Below are 24,724 nucleotides of genomic sequence, written 5' to 3'. Positions count from 1 at the left end.
AATCTATAGATTGCTTTTGGTAGGATTGCCATTTTTACTATGTTGATCCTTCCTATCCAAGACCATGGGAGATCTTTCCCTTTTCTGGTATCTTCTTAAATTTCTTTCTTCAAAGACTTAAAGTTCTTGTCAAATAGGCCTTTCACTTTCTTGGTTAGTGTTACCCCAAAATATTTTATGTTATTTGTGGCTATTGTGAAAGGCAATGTTTCTCTGATTTCCCTCTCAGCTTCTTTATCCTTTGTGTAGAGGAGGGCTACTGATTTTTTTTAGCTGATCTTGTATCCTACCACATCACTGAATGTATTTATCAGCTGTAGAAGTTCTCTGCTAGAGTTTTGGGGGACACTTATATATACTATCATATCATCTGCAAATAACAAAAGTTTGACTTCTTCCTTTCCAATTTGAATCCCCTTGATCTCCTTTTGTTGTCTTATTGTGATTGCTAAAACTTCAAGAACTATGTTGAAGAGATATGTAGATAGTGGACAGCCTTGTCTTGTTCCTGATTTTAGTGAAATCACTTTGAGTTTCTCTCCATTTAATTTGATGTTAGTGGTCAGCTTGCTATATATTGCTTTCATTATATTTAGATATGATCCTTGTATCCCTAATCTCTCCAAGACCTTTATCATGAAGGGGGGTTGGATTTTTTCAAATGCTTTTTCAGCATCTAATGATATGATCATATGGTTTTTCTTTCAGTTTATTTATATGATGGATTACATTGATAGATTTTCATATGTTAAACCAGCCCTACATCTCTGGGATGAAGTCTACTTGATCATGATGGATGAATTTTTTGATGTGTTCTTGGATTTGGTTTGCCAGCATTTTATTGAGAATTTTTGCATCCATGTTCATGAGTGAGATTGGCCTGTAATTCTCTTTCTTGGTTGAAGAAGTAGTTTTTGCTATTAGCTGTATTTTATTAATATTATTTTTCTAACATTGGTTGTGGCATCTGTTGGTATGTTTGTAGGTATTTAGGTGTTGTCTGGTTTGTGGAGTCTGATCCCTTTGAGCTATGCTTCTCATATTTATTCATGATATAGAGGGTCAGAATGCATTTTTCATGTCCGAGTTGGAGTTTGTCACACATTTTCTTAGATAACAAAGTAAATTCAAGGAAAGTTGCTGCCCTTTGGAAGTTCTTCTCTTGAGTTCTTCCTAAGAATATTCAAGATACAGATGACAAACAAAACTCACAATATTTTGTATTGCATATTTATATTAATAACTATCTATTTATCTATCTAACAGTCATATTTGGGCCCACTTTTCACTCTTTAAAAATATTTAGATTACAAATATTGTATATGTGTATATATTTATGTGTGGGTAGATGTGGGCATGCCACATCATGGGAGTGGAGGTCTAGAGACAACTTTGAGGTGTGGTTTCTTATCTTCTCCTATGTGGGTCCTGGGGCTGGAACTCAGGCCATTAGGCTTGGCAGCAAGTGCCCTCACTCACTGAGCCAGGCTTTTCCCTTCGCCCCTTTTTCTTTGATTTGACAAGCACAAGTGCACTTATTTCCTTTCCTTGTGGAGTCTACTACTGTTCCATCATTTCTTCTCTGGCAGGGCTTCCTCTCAGTGCACCAAACCACATGGCAATCTAAGGCCACCACTGTGTCACAGGAGAATTCAAAGCGGCCGAGGCAAACTCTAGGGCGTGTGACTGGCTTGGTCTGTAGCAGGACAGCAAGATTTCCATTGTAATGCTGAACTCTACAGTTGAGGTGAGCTTCACTGCCATTCTGTTCTTTTACACTGGTTGCTACATCTCAGGTCACCCTTAAAAGTGACTCATTTTCATAGATTTTAGGGACTGAAGGATCCCTAAGATGCTTCAGCTCAGTCCCCCTATGGCTTCCCCACCACATGGCCCTCCTACATCTGCTCTATCGGTTCCATTGACTGTGTTGCCCTCCTTGCGTGGTTGACAACTGTGGATGTTAGGAAGCTCTTGTGTTAAGCTGAAGTTGCTCATATGTTCGCCGTAAGCCGGAGAGGTCCAATCCCTTGTGCCCTGTCTTCAGCTCCACAAGGAAGCCCTTACCCTACACAGCCCTCTCCTTTCCTTGATAGTTTTTTCTGTGTTTTTTAATACAGGTGGTTTGTTATTCTAGCCCTTTCTCACAAAATCCACACTCAAATTTTCACTGAGTGCTGAGTGTGTACAAGGAAGAGCCTCTGTACATATGAAGTTTCCTGATGCTGGTGATATAGGGAGAAAAGACATTGTATTGGTAATGCAAGAGATGAGAGAGAGAGAGAGAGAGAGAGAGAGAGAGAGAGAGAGAGAGAGAGAGAGAGAGAGAGAGAGAGAGAGAGAGACAGAGAGAGAGACAGACAGACAGACAGAGAGAGAGACAGAGAGACAGAGACAGAGACAGAGGAGAGAGAGATTGATTTCTGGTTTTATCCTGCTTCTTTAAACCGAGCTTTCTTTATTTTAATAAAAACTTTAAGATGAATTTATTTTTAATAGTGTCCATGTATGTGATGGCATGCGTGAGTGCAGGTGCCCACAGAGTCTAGAAGAAGGTGTCAGCTAGAGTTACAGGGGGTTGTGGATCCTTTGACCTGGATGCTGTAAACCCAACTTGGGTTCTCATAAAAGCAGTATGAGTCCTTCAGCACAGCGCTCTCCCTCCAGCCCCACTAAGCTATCTTCACAACACTTCTGTTCTTACCTTAACTACCAGTTAGGACCACATTGCAGACCATCCTCATTTTGTAGTGAGGAATGTTAGTGACTCACAATAGAAAGAAGACAAGGATTAGCTAACATCACACATTCAGTTTTGAAATGACTTGCGTGTGTCCATGTGTGTCTCAGCACGTATGTGTGCTCCATATGCATGCAGGTGCTGTAGAGTTCAGAAGAGGGCATCAGATTCCCCCAGACTGGAGCCACAGTCATGTGAGCTGCCGACGTGGCTGCTGGGCTCTGAACTAGGTCCTTTGGAAGAGCAGCAAGTACTGTTACCTGCTGAGCCATCTCTCCAGCCCTATTAACTAGGTTTTTTTTTTAAATCTCTGAAATAGTATAAAATTTAAATATACTAAAATCATTTGATAATACAATATAATTTCTGTAGCCTGTCCTCAGTGGGATGGTGGATCAGCTGGAGTCTAAAGGGAAGAGTGGCCTGGGAAGCTCATCTGCTTCTTCTCCAGGCTTGTGACCATGCTAGCAGGCGGAGTTAGCCATGAGCGGGCAGCCAGTCGGTTGCTCTGCACAAGGTCAGGAAGCCTGGAAGGCTCTTCTTTTGACTTGAATGAAACACATTTTTGACTGAATTGACTGACTGTTTAGGTTTCTTGTAGACACAGCCTTAGCTAAGAAAACTGAAAAATTGCTTTTGGCAAAGAAAATTGCAGCTAGTTATATCTCATAAAGCCATTCTTGTGTTCATTTTCTTGAGGAAATTGCTTGTAAGTATATTTTCTAGGGGCAATATGTAAGAAACCTTTTTATGTTTAAATAAAAACTCAGAGATTTTCAGTAACAAAAATGTCCCGTTGACTTGGCTTGGTTCTAAAAAGGAAGGGAAAATCTTTCCCCCAAAGAAAGCTCATACATTAGCTAAATACTGACAGGATTCAAATTTGTTTGCTTTTTAAAAATTCTTGCATATGTCCAGTCTTTTGGGATACACAGAAACATATTAGAAGCATCTTTGGTTTCTAATAAATCTTTTTATATTTATTCCCACTTGAACATAATGTCATGATTCTGTAGAAAAAGATCTATTAATCTTGTTTATATAAAAAAGAGTTCTCAATGCTTAATTTTATGCCTCTAAAATATGAGTAACATTTGATTGCTCAGATTGTAGATTTTCTTGGCTGATAAATCTGTCACATCAATTTACAATTGAGAAAGAAGTGTATGTGATTGAATGTTCTCCTATTTGGGCTCTTATCCAGAAATTCTGCATGTGGCTATTCAGTCTGTTGTTTGAGAATTGCTGTGGCAAGAGGCAGACATTGCTTTGGCAACTGTGTTGGCTGTTAGGATGGAGAGCAGCAATGAAGCTCCTGGGCCATTCAGAAACTCTTGCTTCCCGAATGCAGCCACTGAATACCTTTAAGCAGGGGCAAATCAGAAAGCTGGAGCAGGAGAGCACGGTGAAGCCCACGTCAGTGTGGGTGAGGCTGTGATGCTGACTTACGGAGGACTGGGGAGCATGTAAAAGACATGCGGTCTGGACAAAGCCAGAAGACCTGCTGTCAGACCCTCCACATCCATCCTAAGATGGAAAATTATTCATTTACTTAGCATTTTATGATGTACGTTTGAGGTTTAACAGCATAATGATAGAGTGTATGAGTGTATTGTATTTATATTATATATACACCTTTCCATATGAGGCAGATTAATATATTTATCATCTTATGTAGTTGTTGGTTTTGTGAAAGAAGCAGCTAAAAGTGACTTAGTGACTTATTTTGGAAGAATTCCCTAATGCAGCACAGTTTTATTACCTTTAGATCCCACTCTGTATTAGATCTCTAGACTTGTTTATTCTGCACGTCTGCTTGATATCCTTTTCTCTCTCCTGACACTGTGTTGATCAACATTTCATCCCATCTCTGTTAGTGATCATTTTGCTTTTCACTCCATATATACGGGGGGTCTTTGTGTTTGGCTTATTTTGCCTAGTAAACTGTCTTCTAGCTTCATCCATGTTGTGGCAGATGGTAAGTTTTCCTTCTTAAAAGAGGAATTATATCCTTATATCACATTCCCCCCTCTTGTCTATCAGCAGGCGTTTAGGTTTGTTCACGTCTTGGCTATTGTGAATGATACTTTAGGTCAGAGTGCAGAGTCAGTAGGATCACTAGGAGCTGGTGATCTCACCCTGCTTGTTTATACCCCAAGGGGACACTGCTGTTGCTGGCTTGGATGACAGTTCTATTTTGAATTTCTTTAGAAACTTCATACCATGTTCCTTACCATACTGCCTGTACCAATCTATATTTCCAACAGTGATGTACTGCAGGTGGAGTTTTCATGTCCTGACAGTGCTACCAAATAATCATTCAGGAGCTTAATATTAATTGTAAATGCCCAGTCAATAGCTCAGGCTTGTTATTACCTTACTCTTACACTTAAATTGACTCATATTTCTTATGTAGGTTCTACCATGTGGTTCATGGCTTGTTACCTCATTTTCTACATGTCCTGTGTCCTTTGTGTTTACTGGAATTTCCCCCTGACTCTGCCTTTCTTCATCTCTACATCCTTAGTTTGATTGTCCTGCCTGTATTTCCTGCCTGGTTACCAACCAGTTAGCATCTTATTAAACCAATTCAAGTGACAAATCTTTACAGTGTACAAAAGGATTATTCCACAGCATTTCCTCTTTTGTCTCATAAAAAGGTTTTAATTTTAACATAGTAAAACTATATACAACAAACATAGTCATTAAGTAAGAATTACAGTTGCAACATTCAGTTCATTTGTATTTGGCAAATTTAGAGAAAATATTCAATTATCTATCCTATGTTGGTGAGTTTAAAGTTTTATACCTAATATATTTTCTACCCTAACTAAAGAAGACTCCAGAAGGGTGAAATATTGCCTAATGAAAGGGACATTTGGCAGACTGGACAGTCATCTTAGATTTTTTTCTGCAATGTTGGGCATCTATCTTTAGCCTACAGTATAACTGACAGACTTTTCTGAGATGTAGGGAATTTTGAATAACTTTCCTTCCTTGTCTTGGCAAAGTTTGGCAGTCACTTTCTTTTGTGTCCTGCTGGTCCAGTTTGGACAGCATATTGTCTGCAATTGAAGTATGGGCAGGTTTTTTTTGTTCCCAAATGGCTAGCTTTTGTCATAATAAAAATGAACTCCCTATGGAATTTCTTTGGTGACCATTATCTTCTCTGAAGTAGATTGGTGCTGTCAGGGGCAGATGTATCTCACTGTCATGAAAAACCTTAGGTTATTAAACATGATATTCTGCAGGTCTTTGAAGTGTTTGAAGACCATTTATCTATCTAAATATATGTTTATGATGTTGAAAACATACTTAACATGACTATAGTTTGACTATTATAGATGACTAATAACCTGTATTTCTTAATTATATATATTTTAAAAGAGTTGCATAAACAATTACCCTATATAACAGTACAAATATACATACAGTATAATAAAATTAACTTTAAATTTGTATCAATATACCAAAATCCATACCACTATAGAATATTTAAGACTAGTAGTTTGTTTTTTAGTTTAAAAAGTAGATTTAATAATCTACCCTTTTATCCTATCATTTCTATATCCCCTCTTTTATTTTCAGAACAAGATCATTGAATCTAATCTCCTTTGTTTAGTTTTTTTCTCTGACCATTATCAATAACAACTTGTAACCAACCCCCTTAAATGATAATAAACATCCATAACCTACTTTTTTTTGAAATGTGGGTGCCATTGTCCAGAGTACTTCCTGTTGTTTGTAGGCCCTGTGTTCTTTGGGGAACCTTGATAAAATCAGGATAATGGTTAGGTTTTGGCTGGAATAGTTTGTGAGGCAGAATCATCTCAGCCAGCAGCCTTGAAACTGTTCTGGATGCTGGATCACCTAGGATATCCATTTTCATTGTTGTCTGGTCCCCGTGTTCTGAAAATACATACATTTTTAAAGGTAATTTACATATTTGTATTAGTGTAGTATAGATTGTGCATCATACACAAGTAAGTCAAAGATGAGTTTTTTGCTATGTGTTTGAGCAGGTAAAATATACATCACATGTCCTGTAGTTATTTTAGGTTTATTTTTTTATGTCTGCAGTCAGGATTTCAGGGAGTCTTCCTCAATCAAACCTGATTTTTTTTAACCCAGAATGAATCCAAAGCCTCTCATTTCCTGTGGAAATAAAAGTATTCTATCTCTCTCTCTCTCTCTCTCTCTCTCTCTCTCTCTCTCTCTCTCTCTTTCAATGCAATACACCTTCTGAATTAAATTTTAACTTAAGACATTTTCAAAATATAAAGGTTGGTTTAATCTAGCAGCCAAAAAATTCAAAGACAGCATAATAAATTACAGGATCCAGACTCTCTGTGTGTTTTTATTTTTATGTGGCTTTTTGTTTTATATTACTTTTCTCCCTCTTTAAGGACTTTACCCTATTATTTCTAAACAATGTTTTTTCCCCTTCATTCCAGCATTCTTATTTTGGTTGTACTGCCTATATTTCCTTCCTGGCTACTAGTCAGGCAACATTTTATTAAACCAATTTTAGTGACAAATATTTTACAAAAAGATTATTCTATAGCAGTGTGTTAGGGTTCACTCCTTTGTATATCCTCAGCAAGATTTGTTACCACATACCTAACAATACATATAGATATTTGTGTGTTCATCTTTATATATGTGGGTGCACATTCATATGTGTGTGTGTACATCTTTGTATATGTGGGTGAACATTAATATGTGTGTGTGTACATCTTTGTATATGTGTGTACACATTCATATGTATGTGTACATCTTTGTATATGTGGGTACATGTTCATATGTGTAGTTGCATGGGGGCAAAGGTCAGAAGACACTCTCAGTTGCCATCCTTAGGAACATCTTACTTTTCTTTTTGGACAGGACCTTTCAGTGTCCTGGAACTCACCAGTTAGTCTAGACTGGCTGGTCAGTGAGGATCCTCTTGTCTCTGCCTCCCCAGCACTATGATTACAACCTGCACCACCATGCCTAGTGTTTTCATTTGGGTTCTGTGGATTGAACTCAGATCTCGAATTCAGGTTTATCAATTGATCCATTTCCCTAGCCAACCTTTTAATGTTCTTTGTTGATTTGTTTTAAGTGCTGGTTATCTTTATGGACTACATTCGTTAGCTTTGTGTTGCTGTGGCCAATATATCTGGCAGGACAACTTGGGGGAAGAAACATTTATTTTAGTTATGGTTTCAGAGAGTTTGGTCCATTATTTCTTTCTCCATGTGTTTGGGCAAAGGCATCATGTTAAGGAAGACAACAACTGTGTACGTCCTAGCAGACAGACATGAGAGAATGGGACAGAAAGCAGCCAGGACCCATTCCCTCTGACTCCCTTCTCTCGGTTCCTTCTCATATGTTTGCTCAACCACCCAACTCGTTTCATTTGGGGACCAGGTATTCAAACGAGGAGCCTGTAGGAGACATTGAATGTTATACTATTCCACTTAACATCGGTGATAAAGCTCACTGTGATTTTGTTTTCTTCTAATTACTGATGCTGAGTATCTTTTTATATACTTGTTGGCAATTTTGCTTAAAAATGTAATAAAAAGTTAAAGTAATCAAAACAGCAGCATACTGGCATAAAAACAGGCAGAACAGTGGAACAGAGTCAATATCCAAGAAATCAACCTGAACAAATACAGTCAAGTAAGTTTTGGCAAGGGCAATATGGGGACATGGATAGTCCCTTCAGTGAATGAAGCTGAGAAAACTGGAGATTCACACGCAAGTGGAACTGGACCCTTACATGATTCATAAGAATCAATTTACAAGTGAAAATATCTAAATGTAAATAAATGTAAGTCCTAAAGCCATGATACATGCAGGAGAAAACATAAAGGGAAGCTCCTTGGCACTGGCCTCGGCAGTGACTTTTGGAAATAAGACAACAGTAAACTAAAGCTTCTGCAAATGGGAAACAGTCACCACAGTGCCCATAGTGGCAAACCACATACCCTCTGTCTATTTCATGTTTGAGACCCGGTCTTTCACTGAGCCTGAGTGGACTCTTACTCATTGGGCTGGCCTGTCCCCCCCCCTCACGGCACCAGGGTTACAGATGTATGCCACTACCCCTGGTTTTGAGTGCTGAGGATCTGAACTCAGGCCCTCATGCCTGCCCAGCCGGCTGGTTACCTCCGAGCCATCCCCTAACCCTTTATAAACATGCTTTTCGGAGTAGTGTTTGCAAGGAGGAAACTCAACTACATTTTCAGTAGGCCTTGCATTATGAATACATCTTACAGACTTTTATAAAACATGTCTGCTTCTCACTGTTAAAGAGAAAAGTACCATAGCACCTTATTACTAACACTCCATAGAATGATGCCTTATACATTTGATGTGGACTTTTGTACACCTGCCAAGAAAAAGCACTATTTGCCCTGAGCATAAAGCCTGTTATTTGCAGGTCTATTCCACTGCTTGGAGTCACTGTTGGCTACAGGATTTATACTTAGCCTGCAATGCAGAGCGTTTTCTTCTGGGCCTGAAGTTAAATCATAAAATGTATGCAGGGATATTCCACATTATCTTTATCTTGATTCATGTGCTTGAAAAACAAAGTCAAGCAATTGTAAGATTTCTCTCTCTCTCTCTCTCTCTCTCTCTCTCAAATTGTCAAAGAACAAATTTAATTAATAAAAATAAGCAACTAATTCTAGGTATCTAAGACTAGAAATACATTTCTTTAGCAAAATAAGAATATTTAATTTCCTATGCTAACAAGTTTATTCCACTTCAAAGGGTAAAAGCAAGAATATTCTATACCTCCAGGCCAGGTTAAGCTATCTATAAACTATACTTTTGAAGAGTATCTGAAGTTAGATGACATGAAGCCACTGGAATATTCTCTGTGTTGCTTCTGCAGGTTTTCCAAGGCATTCTTCGGTGCGCACCATGGAGGTCATTCTTTCTCCTCTCTTCAGCTCGATTCCATACAACCAGTGAGCCAAGTTTGGTAGAATTCTGTACACACCAATACTAAACTCAAAAAAACCCCTTGTGCCCATTTCCCCCTCAAAAAGTGAGGCTACTTTTAATATTGCCTTTGAACTTTTACAATTATAGCCTTATACAATCCAGTTATTCCTTCATTTAGTGACGTGCATGAGATCTTTGCTGAGGCTGTTAGCTAGCGTGCTACAGCTGTAAGTCACGAAACCACAGCAGTGTGTTTTACACCAGTGTGTTTAGATTTTAAAGTCATAGTTCATCTTGAGAAATACTAAGCCAGGCTTATTGTTGCGGTTGTAACCATGCTATGGTCCAATTTTCTTTCAAGTATGAGTTTTCCTGGTGGAGTATTTTGATTCTAGGTGCTGACTTTCCTGTGCTTGTCAGGAAGGTGGTTAGGTTGGCTAAATGGTGCCTTCTTTTCTTCCCACAGCTCATGCGCGAAGCGTAGCGCCTCATTAGCCCAAGGACCTCGCCTACCGGAAGTTGTCATTTTTACCAGCAATCCATCACGTCCCTTTTAACCTAGTTTTCTTTTGCACAAAGTGGAGACATCTTTTTCACGTTATTTTTGTTATAAATTTAAGCCAATGGCTGACAATGGCCTGGAGGAAATACCTAAGAAGTGCCCCCACTGCGCATCGTCTCAGGCCGACCTGCTGTGTGTGTGTTCAGCAGTTAACGCTCCCGTTTTGGTGGTGGAAATGTCACAGACATCGAGTATTGGTAGTGCAGACATTTTTGCTTCACAAGAGAGAAGAAAAGAAAAAAGTGCTAGCAGAGAACCTTCCGTGAAAGACTTGGTAAATATTGAAGATTCCTCAACACAGACTGACAGCCCTTCTTCGTTCTTCATTCCCGTCCCTCGGGTCCCCGTCCAATGAGCCCTTGTCAGCTAATCCATTGGCTTCTTAAAGTTCTTAAAGCACTATTTATTTCCCACAGCAGAGATGAGCAAAGTCGGTTAGTTATATATGCTTTATAATACTTCCAGTCACTGTCCAAATTCTTTCTCAGGATCCCAAACAATTAACATTATTATTCCAGCTCTTAAAAACTGTTTTTACAGAGAAAACTTCGTTTTCACATTTCGGACTTTTTGTTATTTTTCTTCAGCTGATACAGAGAAATTTATGACAGAGGTTAAAGTGTGGCTTCAATATCTATAGTGAAGCTCTAGCCATCTATCTAGAATATAAAATATGTTTGTAAGGTTGGTTCACATGATTTTCAAATAATGTGGGCTTCCAATCAAACTGACTTGGCTTATCCATCAGTATGAGGAGGCCGTAGTTAGTCTAGCTCCGATTTGGTCCCAGGGAAAGTCCCTCATTTTTCACCTGAATCTTTTGACAGTTGCACCCTCACCTTAGGGTCTTCCTTAGCCTAATGAGGCAGTGACTTGTACTGTGTTCTGGATTTTAAAAAGACTGTAAACTATTTTGTATACAGTAAATATTATGGCATTCATTAAGGCTTATCACACTTAGAGTTCATCATTAATAAGAATGTTACATCTTAAGAGTTATTTTTCCTAATTCTCTTTTGGCCCTAGTCCACAAGATTAAATGTGGAGAGAAAGGCTTCTCAGCCCCAGTGGAGTCGGAGCAATGTCACAGAAGGGAAAGTTCCACACATACGAATGGAGAATGGAGCTGATATCGAGGTATGCAGGAAGCCAGCTAAGCTACTGAGAGGGTCGACTTTCTTCTTTTTAAAATTTTGATTTTAATCTTTCATCTTTTTAACAAAATTTACTTATCTTAATTAAAAAGTTTTCACAATATATTTTTTTTTTTTTGTTTTTTTCGAGACAGGGTTTCTCTGCGGCTTTGGAGCCTGTCCTGGAACTAGCTCTGTAGACCAGGCTGGTCTCGAACTCACAGAGATCCGCCTGCCTCTGCCTCCCAAGTGCTGGGATTAAAGGCGTGCGCCACCAACGCCCGGCTTCACAATATATTTTGATCATGTTTTCCTCTCCTCCAACTCTTATCCACCGAACCTGATCTTTTTCTCTCTTTTTCAAAATAAAACAAATAAGACCCCCCCAAAACACAAAACAAAAAATAAACAAGTAGAAGACCAAGAAGACAAAAATGCCAAATATGAAAACACACACACACACACACACACACACACACACACACACACACACACCAAACAAATAAAAAACGTGGAGTTCGTTTTGTGTTGGCCAAGTAGTCCCGGGTACAGGGCCTGTCCTGGAATATGGTTAGTATAGTCAGTAGCACTCGATTGGAGAAATTGATTTTCCCTTTGCCAGCAGGTATCAATTGCAAATAGCTTCTTGGTTAGGAGTGAACTCCACGCCCACTTCTCCCACTCAGTGCTGGGACCTCCCTGACTTGAACCTGTGCAGGTCTTATGAGTGCTGCTATAGTTTCTGTGAGTTCACATGTGAACCTAAGATAGGCCACAGCCCTGTGGGAAAACCTAACACCGCTATTCTACTAAAGGAACATAGCAATAAAATAACTTCAAATAATGCTATACCCATTGACCACTGTCTTGCGCAGTAGATGGGAATTAATACAGAGACCCATGACTGGACATTGTGCTGAGATACTTTGGAGCCCTTGGTTCTAAATGTGATGTCTTCATTAAACCCCTGCCTTTATGGCTCAGGGATCTATGTGGAAGAGGAAGCAGAGGGTGGCAAGATGCAGAGGTGATGGATGGCTCCAAGGATAGAGACAGCAGACCTGAATGTTCAGCTTTCCTGAGTCAGTAGTTTGTGACAGAGCAAACAATCTAAACAGCCTCTGAGGAAGGAAGTAAAGACCACAGGAAAAAAATTTAAGCACATTGATGTTTTTCTAAAGGAAATGCAAGGCAAGCACAAAGAACAGAATTTGGATCCCTGGCATCTGTGTAGAAACTGAGGTACAGTGGCCCTGTGTAGAAAGTGGGCTACAGTGGCCCTGTGTAGAAAGTGGGGTATAGTGGCCATGTGTACAAAGTGGGGTACAGTGGCACTGTGTAGAAAGGGGTACAGTGGCACTCGTAGAAACTGGGGTATAGTGGCCCTGTCTAGAAACTGGGGCACAGTGGTCCTGTCTAGAAAGTGGGGTAGAATGCCATGTGTAGAAAGTGGGGTACAGTGGCCCTGTCTAGAAAGTGGGGTGCAGTGGCCCTGTCTAGAAAGTGGGGTACAGTGGCCTGTCTAGAAAATGGGGTACAGTGGCCTGTCTAGAAAGTGGAATACACTGGTAGCTGTAGTCCCAGTGCTAGGGAAGAGGAGGCAAGAAGATCCTCAGTGCTAACTGGCTGCAGGTTAAGGAGAGAGCCTTTGCCTCACTGAAATAAGGTGAAGGATGGAAGAGGATGCCTGGTGTTGGCCTCTAGTCTCCATCCACTCTTGAGCACACACACATGCACATCCACACACATGCACACCCACACATGCACACACACATGCACACCCACACACATGTACACCCACATGCACACCCACACACATGCACACACATGCACACACACATGCACATGCACACCCACACACATGCACACGCACACACATGCACACCCATACACATGCACATCCACACACATGCACACGCACACACATGCACACCCACACACATGCACATGCACATGCACACACACATGCACACACACACATGCACATGTTACACACAAGAGAGAAAGCGAAAAAGGAGAAAGAAAGGTTGAAAATTCAGACATGTCACTTTAAAATATGACTAAAGGAACTATGGAAAGAGTAATTACAAGAAAAATTACATTAATATTATGTAACTTTAAAAGTTGTTTTGTTAATTTATTTGAAGTTATTAGGAAAACCTGAAACGCTTTCAGTTGAAAAGTGTAAGATTTTTCTGAAATAAAGTCCTATACTTAAAGCAATAAATTTACCAGGTCTTAAATTTAGCCATATAAACCTTTCTAAAAGCAAAATGTATTCATTGTGAAAATGTAGATGTGTTAGAGATGACAATTTACTATTCACCTTTACTTCATTTATCCTATTTTCTTTATGAAATTATACAATATCTAAATTTATGTACGTACTAGATAAATATTCTTCAGGAGGATAGTTGAAGTGAAAGCTTCCTTCCCAACTAACAGGCCCAGGCTCACTGTAAATACTTTGGCCATTGGGAGAGAATAATGAACAAAGTTACAGTTCTTCACAATTTTGCCTGTAGCTATTTTTCATATTTTGATGAGCATCTTTCTAGACATCAACATCAGTACCTCCACATAGACCCATGTTTACCAAAGGATCATGTTACATGTGTTTATTATGTTCTATACTACTATGATTTCCTGTATCAATAAAAACCAATAAAAATCAATAAAATATCATTGTTATCCCATCCCTTTAAAATTAGTAGAGACAATAAGTCATTTCCCTTTTTTTCATCACTTTGGGATGATGTGTCAAGCAGTTAGTTGAAGAAAATATTAAATTATAAAATATAATTGGATATTTTTTACCTTATACAATCTTCTTAGCCCAGTGTTATTAATACTCTATCTAAATTATGGTTCTATATGTTTAGAGAGAGATAGATGTTTAGGTTTTTATGGGGGAATTTGGAAAGAAGCAATATAGATTTTGTTCTGAGGGGAAAAAATCCAGGTAAATGATCATCTTACTGAAGATACAATAAATAAAAACCAGGTAAAAGCTTTTATCAATGTAACAAATTCAAATGTCTTTGTAATTAGTTACCTAAGTTTTCTGACTTTCATTCTCAATACTAGGCTATTACATAGTATTGGGGAAGAAGGGATGAGGTTTTTAATCGACAGGAAAGAAATAGTCCCAGAGTGGCAGTGGTGGCGCACGCCTTTAATCCCAGCATCCAGGGAGGCAGAGGCAGGCAGATCTCTGTGAGTTCGAGGCCAGCCTGTCTACAGAGTGAGTTTCAGAACAGACCCCAAAGCTACAGAGAAACCCTGTCTTGAGAATAGGTAAGAAAATGGCAGTAGTGTTTGAGGATCAGTCATGTGCTGAGAGTGTAGAAATAAAGGGACAGTCACCGTGGTGCAGCTCAGCAGGAATGGCCTTCACGGGGCATTCAGTCTTCAGGAAAAGCAAGGCAGAAGGGAAAGCAGAAGGAGGTGTTAGCAGTGCAGCCGCCTGTTCCGTGGTGCCGGTGTAGGTGGCCACAGAGTTAGAGTGAAATCTCTAGGGGAGGCCGTGGCGCTGACCCCACAGAGGCTGCACCTGGTGGAGCTGACTCGGCTATTGTCCCATGTGCCAGTCCCTGTGTGCCATGGGGACTCTGCTGCTCGTCTGTGTCACAGAATCTGACTCCTGCCAACCCCCAGAAAATGAAATGTAGCGAGTTGTGTGGCTTTTCTTTGCACTGTGAACCAGAACACTGCTGTTGGCCAAGCCAGGTCATCCTTTCTTTGAAGGAAGTTAAATGGTAAGTCAGAGGCGTGGTTTAGTTCAGTAGTGCTTAGCCTGTGGGTCACAACTCATTTAGGGCTTGCATATTAGATATTTACATTGAAATTCATAACAGTAGCAAAATTAGCCTTGAAGTGGCAACAAAATAGTCTTATGGTTGGGGTCACCACAATGCGAGGAACTGCCGGTTCGGATAGTGGTATCATGGGTAGTATATTTTCTTCTTTCTTCCAATTTTTATTAAAATTTCTATTATTTTCTTTTCTAAAATAAAATGAATAAGGTGAAAATACTAACACATAAATAAGAAGATAAAAAGTTAAAGTTAAAGAAGGAGGCACTTGTTCATTGTTTCAGGATCAAACTCAGGGCCCTGAGCGTGACAGATAAACGCTAAACCATTGAGCTACATCCCAGCCTGGCTGGTGGTTATTAGTATTGATTTTATAGTGTGACTCTTCGAGTTTTGGGGTGAACTTTTGCTGAATGTATTATTTATGCATATGTATGTATGTATGTATCAAGTACATATGTGTATTAATATTTCACTTCTTTTCCTTAGGAAAATGTTTCATTTTATTATAAAATTTTATATTAGTATTACTTTATAATGTGTAGATTGAAAGAAATCAATTTCTACATTTTTGAACTTTTCCACATTCACTTTTAGAACCTTTGTGGTTTTCTTGCAAAAAGTAAACAATTATTGAAAGTCTTTGAAACTTGACTGAGGCTGATTAAGATGTATTTGTTACTACTGAAGCAAATACATACTATCACTATTTGATCATACTCTAGAACAGAATTCCTCTTCCCTTGGTGGGGATTTTTCAGTATTATATGCTCATTCTTAATGCCTGATGACCACCACAGAGACAGGAACTCTTGTTTTGTCTCCAGGAATTCTATACCTTCGGAAGAATATTGGGACAGGGGAGCTTTGGAATGGTCAGTGAAGCTACAGACAAGGAAACAGGAACTAAGTGGGCAATTAAAAAAGTGAATAAAGAAAAGGTAAGGCTCTCTGTGCGATCCCTAGGTACAGCACCCAAGTGGGGTAGGGGTGGGCAGTACAGCTTTCCCCTCTAACCCAAGCTGTGTCTTCCCTTGGGGACCAGGGGTGGGCTAACTGCTGGAGGAACATGGGGACCGCTCTAGTCTCTAGTGAAGGACTAGTTCCTGACTCAGTAGTCATGTGCTGTCTGCAAAATGCAAAAGCACCAGCATAACCAGTATAACCAGATACATAAACTTCATGAGTGAACTTGAAGTCAGCAGTGGTGCTCAGTCTGTGCAGGTGAAGGGCTGGAAATATGGGTGTCTCCGCTGGAAGTAAATTCTGTTACCCCTCCTGAGCTATTAGATATACTTTTCTTCTATTGTTTTTTAAATTCTCTTCCTTTACTATTGGCCAATTCCCCTCCCATCTATCTAGTCTGCTGTCCCTGTGTATCTGCCATACCCCCTCTGTGTTAGTTGTTGGCAGGGGACTGGGCTTCTCCTTAAGATCTCAAACTTCACATCAGGTCATCATCAGCATTTAAAAAATTCTGCCTGGATAAAGAAGCAAAATGACACCATTATGGTCTTTCCTTCTTGGATTTGTGGTAACAAGTATTGGATCTATAAAATTAAACAGTAACCTGCTGGGCTGTGGTAGCAGACACCTTTAATCCCAGCACTCAGGAGGCCGAGGCAGGTGAATCTCTGTGAGTTCGAGGTCAGTCTGGTCTACAAGAGCTAGTTTCAGGACATGCTTCAAAGATACAGAGAAACCCTGTCTCACACACACACACACACACACACACACACACACACACACACACTCACACACACACACTCACACAAAAAAGAAAGAAAGACATTAACTAGTAACCTCTATGTGTTTTTTGTGATTAAAGCAAATTTCCAGGTTTAATGAGGTGACATATCAACTTTAGTAAAGCAGTTCAGAGCCTTTCTAGGAGCTCTTGCAATTCTTTGGAACTCTAGGTGTCATCCACCCAGTTGCCTGGCATGCTGTTTCTTTGCTTTTATTGTTGTCAGGGCTATAGGTTCAGTATGGGGGTTATATTTGCAACTTTAGGAATTACTCTCTCACTCACATACTGGTACTGGAAGTACAGTATCCTAAAGTAGCAAAATAAACTGATCTGTCAATACAGGAACTGGAGAGCATATGATTACAGCACATGCCGGTCAAGCCATTTGGGAAAAGAGGTGGGAACAGAATTGAGATGAGTAGCAGGAGGAATTGTGCTAACTTCACAGGCATTCACTCCTCATGGTCACTGTTTCTCTGAGCTCTTGGCTAAGCTTGAAATGCGCCTTCATCCTACTTGGGTGGGGTGCAGCAGAGGGATTAGTATCCTCCCTACTCAAAGACGGTGAAGGTTGAACGAGAAAAGGAATTGGAAAAAGGAATGGTCCTAAGTAAAATTTGGACTAGAAAATGTTTGCCGTATGATCAGTTTGTTTCCCTAAGAGCCATTATGTACTTCCCAGATTGGCTCTAAGTGTGTGCAGAAATAAATCCTTTGTCACCTCTCTCAAGAATATTTTGTGTTGAAGAAAGACAAAAAAAAAAGAGAATATTTATTGTAAGATAATGGCAATTTCAGCCTTAGGGGAGCACCCTAGAATTTTCCAGATGATTAGACAATCTTACCTACTTCTGAAGGACAGCCACGTGGTCCCTTCATTTACCTTTGGCCCAGGCATAGGAAGGATTGGATGTTAGGAGACACTGTTGAATTAGTCTAAGGCAAGGTCTCTGTCTCTCTGTCTCCTCAGTTAACCAGGAAGACCAGAAGTTAGCACATACAAGGTTAAATACAAGATCCCATTGCCTATATATATGAAAATATAATATATTATATAATAGATTATTTATCTCTTATATTATACATATAAATGAAAACAAGACAACAAAAGACAAGTTTTGGGTTATGAAGTTATCTCTGATTGGAAGATTTTGTTTTTGTTATGCAAATGCAAAAGGATCACTTCAATTGAAGGGAATGTCAAAAAGAAATGCTAAAATTTGTGAGGGGTCAGAGGCCATGTTGTAGCTAATTTATGGAAACAGTTCAAGAGATTGATTGAGGCCAAATGAAATACAGCTTGAAATTGGACAAGGGAAAGAAGGGGCATAATTTGATCTGATTATGGGATGAATTGCATGATATCATTTAAGAAAGACACTATTCAAAAGTGCAGGAAAAGGTGTGACATAGCTAACTTCCATACTGATGAAAGTAGGAGCGGCATCCCATCTGCAGTCTGTTTCTTCCCTGGTTAAGGCTGGAAGCTCTGCGGTGAAGCTACTGGAGCGGGAGGTGAGCATCCTAAAGAGTGTCAAACACAAACACATCATCCATCTGGAGCAGGTGTTTGAGACGCCCAAGGTAAAGGTCCAGCAGGTTCTACAGTTTGAGGGTTGTTATTACAAAATGAATATTGTTCCCTTCCGAAGTAGCCCTCTGGGGTGCAGTTGCTCATGTCCTTGGCAAAAGTCTGTCACCAGAGATTGATGAGAACATTCTCGAGGACTTTTATTATTGATTGTATAATTAGGTGTGCAATGATTAGATTGATGTTTTTAGTTACATGTTCTGGGTGACGCACTAGAAACTGTTTAAGATTAGAATAGCTTCATGCCGTCGAGATGGCATCCTTTGCTCTTGCTCTTGGTCTCTCTGCTAGAGACCATTTGATTGTGAAGGTTTCTCAAGGTTAGGTTCATGATCCAATGAAGAGGCTTACTTGGCACAGTGTAGAAAATGCTTTAAAAAACTTCTTCTCTCCTACATTGCACCCAGTTGCAGTTTCCCCCTCCCCAACTCCTCTCAGCTGCCCCGCCCCTCTCTTCCAGATCTCCTCCTCCTTTTCTCTTCAGAAAAGAGCAGGCCTCCCAGGAATACCAACTGAACAGGGCATAACACCTTTTTATCTTTGTCTTTCCAGTGTTTTTTGTCTCCTTTCTTTCCTAGATATTATCCTTCTCTAATCTTAACTGTAGGTTTTTCCCTCGTGAGCTTGGGCATTACTTGCACTTGAAGCAATACACTATGTGGCTACGCATGCGGACAGACAGTCTGTTTCTTATGTCCTGATTCCACCTCTTTGTAGCCGTGAGAATAAGGCCAAGTTACTCAACTGTTCTCTGTGCAGGCATCTCACCTGTGAAGTGCTGACTCCTCTGGTTGTTGAGGGATTAAAGACTAATGGGCCTGTGGGTACAATGCATCCCTCTCATCCAGGGTTGGCTATTGTTCTTTGTTCTTTCTGCCAGACTCGAAAGTAGCTACGAATAGTCAGTCTGGGTTATGCACCGCACTTTATCAGCTGAAAGTGCTTGGCAACGGGACTGCAGCTGTCCTTTTGTCTTGGTGATCCTGAAGGTCAGACCCTGGCCTTGTACATGTTAAGTGATGTCCTGCTTCCTGTCCCTGAAGTGTGATGTCTTTTATCCCCCAATATTTTTTTAATAGCTTTGTTCTTTGTTCTTTGTTTTTAGAAGTTTCTGTATGTGTGTGAATGTTTTGTATGTGTGTGTGTCTCTTTCATTTCGCACGCCTGGTCCTTAAGGAGGTCAGAAGAGGGCCACAGATTGTCCGGGTCTGGAGACACAGCTGTGAGCCATCACATGGATGCTGGGAATGGACTGTGAGCCATCACATGGATGCTGGGAATGGAAGCCGGGCTTCTGCCCAGTAACCAGTGCTCTTTCCGTCTTTTCTGTCTTCCCAGCCTCTTTATCATCAGTTTTAGGCAGTTTGATTTCAATGGATTTTGATAAAGTTTGCTTCATATTTCTTGTGCTTGGGATTCAGAGAGCCTCTTGGGTCTGTGAGTTTGATTTTCATCTGATTTAGGAAAATTTTAGTAATTATTTCCCCAAGTATTTTTTGTTGTTGTTGTTGTTTCCTTCCCTACTCTGGAGGGCTTGGTACATATGCCAGATCACTTGGTATCTCTCACGCACACTGCTGCTCTGCTCATTCCCAGCGTTTTTCCCTGTTCAATCTGTATAGTTTGATTCTTACTGTGACTTCAGCTTCACTATGTTTTTACATCTAATTTATCATCTCATCCAGTAGAAATTTGATTTCCTTCATGTGTATATTCAACATATGATCTCAACATACTCCGTGTCTCCACACTACACAAATACAGTGATGGGAACTGAAGTCCTTTTCCTACTGATTGTGTTGTGTATGTTATTGTTAGCTCAGTTTTGATGGGCCTTTCCTCCTTCATTCTGTGTTATATTTTCTTACTATTTATACTGTTACTTATATATTTATTTACCTATCTTTGTCTTTTAATACAAGGTCTTTCTATGTAGGCAGGATGGCCTGAAACTCGTGAACCTCTCACCTCAGTGCATGAGTGCTGGAATTTCAGGCGTGCACTACAAAGCCTGGTTGCCAGTTAATTTTAATTGGCTTCCAGATATTGTAAAAATTACCATTTGGGGTACTAGATTTTTAGATTTTAATGTCTATTTTGAGAAGAGACAATATGGTCTCACTAGATAACCCTGAAATTAGTGAGCCTTCTGCTTCCGGTGGCTGGGATTATATGCATGCGCTACCACATCTGGCTCTATTAATGATTCTGGAATTGTATTTTATGACATAGGAAGTAATCTGGAGACAGCCCGATGTCTTTGGTGCTTGACTTATTCTTTCTGACGGTAACAGAGTATCCGCAACAGGACTAGTTTCCCCTTCTCCTGAGGTGCAGCCTTCTGAGTACTCATACTGTCTCCAATGCTATATGATTATGGGATTTCTCTCTCCGGCCAATGAGAACACAGCTTTTCTGCCATTCATGAGCACCAGTGACTGTCCCCTCTGGCCTTTCACATGGTTAGTTCCCAGCTTTGGGACAATGGTTAACTAATTAACACTGTCGAAGATTTGAAGATCTCTCTCTCTCTGTCTCTCTGTCTCTGTCTCTCTCTCTGTGTGTGTGTGTGTGTATGTGTGTGCGTGCATATATATGTAGAGTTTCCCTTTTTGATATGTTTCCCTGGAAACTTTAGTTGTCTTGGATCCCCATCTCCTGAATTCACGGAGGCTACTGGGCCTGCAGTCCTGCAAGGTGCTCTCCTGTCGGCTGCACACTGGGCTTGGCAGTTTCAAGGTGTTCTCCTGTCGGCTGCACACTGGGCTTGGCAGTTTCAAGGTGCTCTCCTGTTGGCTGCACACTGGGCTTGGCAGTTTCAAGCAGCTTCCTCCTCCCATCATTGCTGCTGTTCTCTGCAGGCTCTGTGATGCCACCTAATTCCATGGACCCCTTCTCATCTCGTCATCTGTTAGTCACACCCCGTTTTGCCCCGTGGTGCAGCAACTCTTCAGGGGCTACGACAATCATGGGCTTGCCTCATGGGCGTCTCTCTCACAGAACAGTGCTCTTCTGTGCTGACTAATGGCTTTCCAGTTCTTAATTTACTTAAGCAGAGGGGCAAACTAGTCTATTATATGTATAAACATGATCTTGAAGGTAAGAAAAATGGTCATCTGTGGATGTTCTTTTCTGTTTTGTTTGATTTTGATTCACATGAGCTGGATCTGCCCATAAACACACAGGTCTAGGCAGCTGAACTATTCTAAGGAAATGGTATCTGATTGGTTGTATACTGCTGATCAAACCCTCAGACTATAAGTCTGTCTGTGCTCTAGGTATGCACAGTTGTTTCAAATGGCTGTAATGCACTCTGTCACTATAACTTTGATCAACACACTTTAACATTTCTAAAAAGAGTTATTTTTATTTTCTGTGTACCACACATGCAGCACCCTCGGCGGCCAGAAGAGGGTGATAGATTCCCCTGGAACTGGAGTTACAGATGCCTATGAGCTGTCATGTGGGTGCTGGGAATGGAACCTGTCTTCTGGAAGAGTAGCCAGTGCTCTTAGCAATACACATCTGTCCAGCCCCTTGCACATTTTATAAATTGTGTCAATGTATATTGTAACTACTGAGAAGTGTGGCTCAGTTCGAAAGCCTGTCTCTCAGGTGTTTCACACCCTGAGAAGCCCTCATGCAGCCTGAGATTCAATGACTCAGAGTTGTGGCTCTAGGAAGAAAGACACTTACTGCTCTCCCTGCTTTAAGCATACTGACTGAACATAGGAGTTGGATTAGTAGCTGTTAACAAGAACAGAAACAGACCCCCAGACCTTCCATACAACAAAACTCTAGAATATACATCAGAATGGAGACGTGGAGGGTGATTTGCCTGCTGGCAGTGCCTATGGAAAGGCATGCCTTTTAGTCGGCCAGGAAGTGGCTTTACGGTGGGATATCTACAGGCGTCTTATAAAGAAGTGGCCGATGCAGAAGAGGCATTTCATCCTTGCTTCTTAGTCGCTGAGTTCCGCTGTCTCCTCTTTGACATTTCTCATATCTTTGCTTTTGATAGAGTCTAGAATCATCTTGGACCCAGACCTGTAGGCAGGCTTGTGAAGGATTATTTACATTAAGTGAGCTTTGGGCATGTCTGTGAGGGATTATCATGACCAGGCTAATTGAAGTGGGAAGACCACTGTGGGTGGTGCTATATTATCGACTGGGGTCCCAGAGCACATAAATAGGAGAAAGTGGGGGCTCGTGAGAATATTTGGTAGGCTAAGGTGCTTGTTTCCGAGCCTACTGACATCAATTGGATCTACATGGTAGAAGAGAACCAGTAAGTTGTCCTTTGATCTCTATAAGTTTGCTGGGGCATACAGAAATCAACTTAACGTTTAAAAATACTTCTTACAAAAGAGAAAGTCAACTGACACTAACACTCACTGTCTGTGCTTCTCACCTGGATACGGTGTGGGCAGCCACCTCACGCTTCTGCTGCAGCCAGCGACTTTCCCATCGTAACAGACCATCCCTTGAACTATGAGCTAGATCTGTGAGCCAGAACATACCCTTTCTCCTGTAGGTAGCCCTTGTCAGGATAGTTTATCACAGCAGGAAAACTGTGGAGCTACCGCCTTTCTTGTGTCCAGCCTATGCTTCACAAGTCCCCCTGTTAACACAGGAAGCCTTTGAAGTCTGGCCTGCTGCCTGCTTATATAGGGCCCATAAGATAAGTTCTTTACACTTCCAGATAAAGGACAAAATGTAAAAGAGTAATATTCCATAACCTTAAAATTACACCAGACTCAGGTTTAATGCTGAGTCTATAAATACAGCATTGTGTTGTTTAAGGCTGATCCCAAGGTAGCTGCTGAGCTGTGCTGTTGTAAAAGAGACCATGTGGTCCACAGAGGCCATCATGTGTGCTCTTGGGTTTGGTCTTTGTGGAGAATTTTTGCTAAGCCCTGCTGCACATTATGGTTGTAGTGTTGACCTAGAAATGTAAAATTGACATCATATAACTTTTACTTCACGGCTCTGACTTAAACACCTCCAATGCCTTGTTTCACATGGGACTTGGGAAATCCATAGTCTTGAGTGTGCTATCCAAGGCTCCTTATAAACTTGTTCCAGCCTTTCCTGTTAGCTTCACCCTTTGCCGTTTTCCTCTTTTCCACCCAGCAGCCTGCAGTGCTGTTAACAGAGTTCCACATTTATTTTAATAGCTGCTTTGTTCCGGGCGTTAGGGCTTTGTATACTGGCCACCAGCTCTCCCTGGTTTTTCCCCACCTTCCCTACCCAGAAATCAGTGCTCACTGTCCTTGGTGAGCATTGATTATGCAGAGGCAGCCTCTCTTCCACAGTCCCATGGCATATCGGGCTGTTAGTACCTATCACAAGATATTGGAACTCTGTTGAACTTCCTGAGGTCAGCACTATGTCTCCCGCTTCTTCGTTCCTCTTGTGTTCAGTACAATAGTTTGTATACAGTATGCAAGACATTTCCACTTGAATAAATTGATTGTGATCACACCTGTGATGTATATAACCCATAAAAATTCATAACTTTCTCCTATTCTGACTTTTAAATCTGCAATGTCAGCAAATGTACCTTGTGATGGAGCTTTGTGAGGATGGAGAACTCAAAGAAGTTCTGGATGTCAAAGGGCACTTCTCAGAGAATGAGACAAGGCTGATAATTCAGAGCCTTGCGTCCGCTATTGCCTACCTTCATAACAAGGGTAAGAAAAGGACCGCACTCCTCACCGTTCCATAAATGAAGATGCTGCTGTTGCTTAAGTGGGATGGTCTTTAAGACTCATATCACATTGGCAGAGCTTGGTAATATAAGTGGATAACAAGCACATTTCCATATGTTTCCCTTTAATTGTATTTATAGACATCTTAATTAGCAACAATGCAGGCATATAAATACATTGTATATGCAAGAACAAACATTCATGATCATTCTTATTCTAGAAGTTTAAAACGTGGCTAATGTCATCAAAATCAAAGTAGATCAAGTGAATTTTCCTAAACTATTTGTACGTTAATATTAAAAATGCACGTGTTCTGACCTTGTGAAATAGTGTGCTTCAGTTTTAGAGCGGTTTGGCTTCAAAACGGAAGGAAGAGCAGTTTGCCGTGCGCACCTGCGCCACGTGTGCAGAGCAGCCCGCATTATGGTCCCCACACCCTGTAGTTGCACTAGGAGTCATTGCTGGGATTGATTTTTTTTT

The 24,724-nt window shown here is 40.6% G+C and overlaps 1 protein-coding gene across 3 annotated transcripts in view; it reads left to right on the top strand.

Moving 5' to 3' along the window:
* The window catches only part of Stk33 (serine/threonine kinase 33), a 174,632-nt gene that overhangs the window by 97,691 nt on the left and 52,217 nt on the right, over window positions 1-24,724 (top strand). For all 3 annotated transcript variants that reach the window (XM_026781111.1, XM_026781109.1, XM_026781110.1), the window contains exons 2-6: window positions 10,149-10,518; window positions 11,271-11,381; window positions 16,020-16,133; window positions 18,422-18,526; window positions 24,088-24,226. In XM_026781111.1, coding sequence (XP_026636912.1) covers window positions 10,306-10,518; window positions 11,271-11,381; window positions 16,020-16,133; window positions 18,422-18,526; window positions 24,088-24,226 — 682 coding nt within the window. In that variant the 5' untranslated portion in view covers window positions 10,149-10,305. The remainder of the gene's footprint in view (window positions 1-10,148; window positions 10,519-11,270; window positions 11,382-16,019; window positions 16,134-18,421; window positions 18,527-24,087; window positions 24,227-24,724) is intronic.

The sequence above is a fragment of the Microtus ochrogaster genome, chromosome 8, assembly GCF_000317375.1.
Source record: "Microtus ochrogaster isolate Prairie Vole_2 chromosome 8, MicOch1.0, whole genome shotgun sequence".
NCBI lineage: Eukaryota > Metazoa > Chordata > Mammalia > Rodentia > Cricetidae > Microtus > Microtus ochrogaster.
Note: the sequence above shows the minus strand (reverse complement) of the source record. Positions and strands in the feature narration are given on the sequence as shown.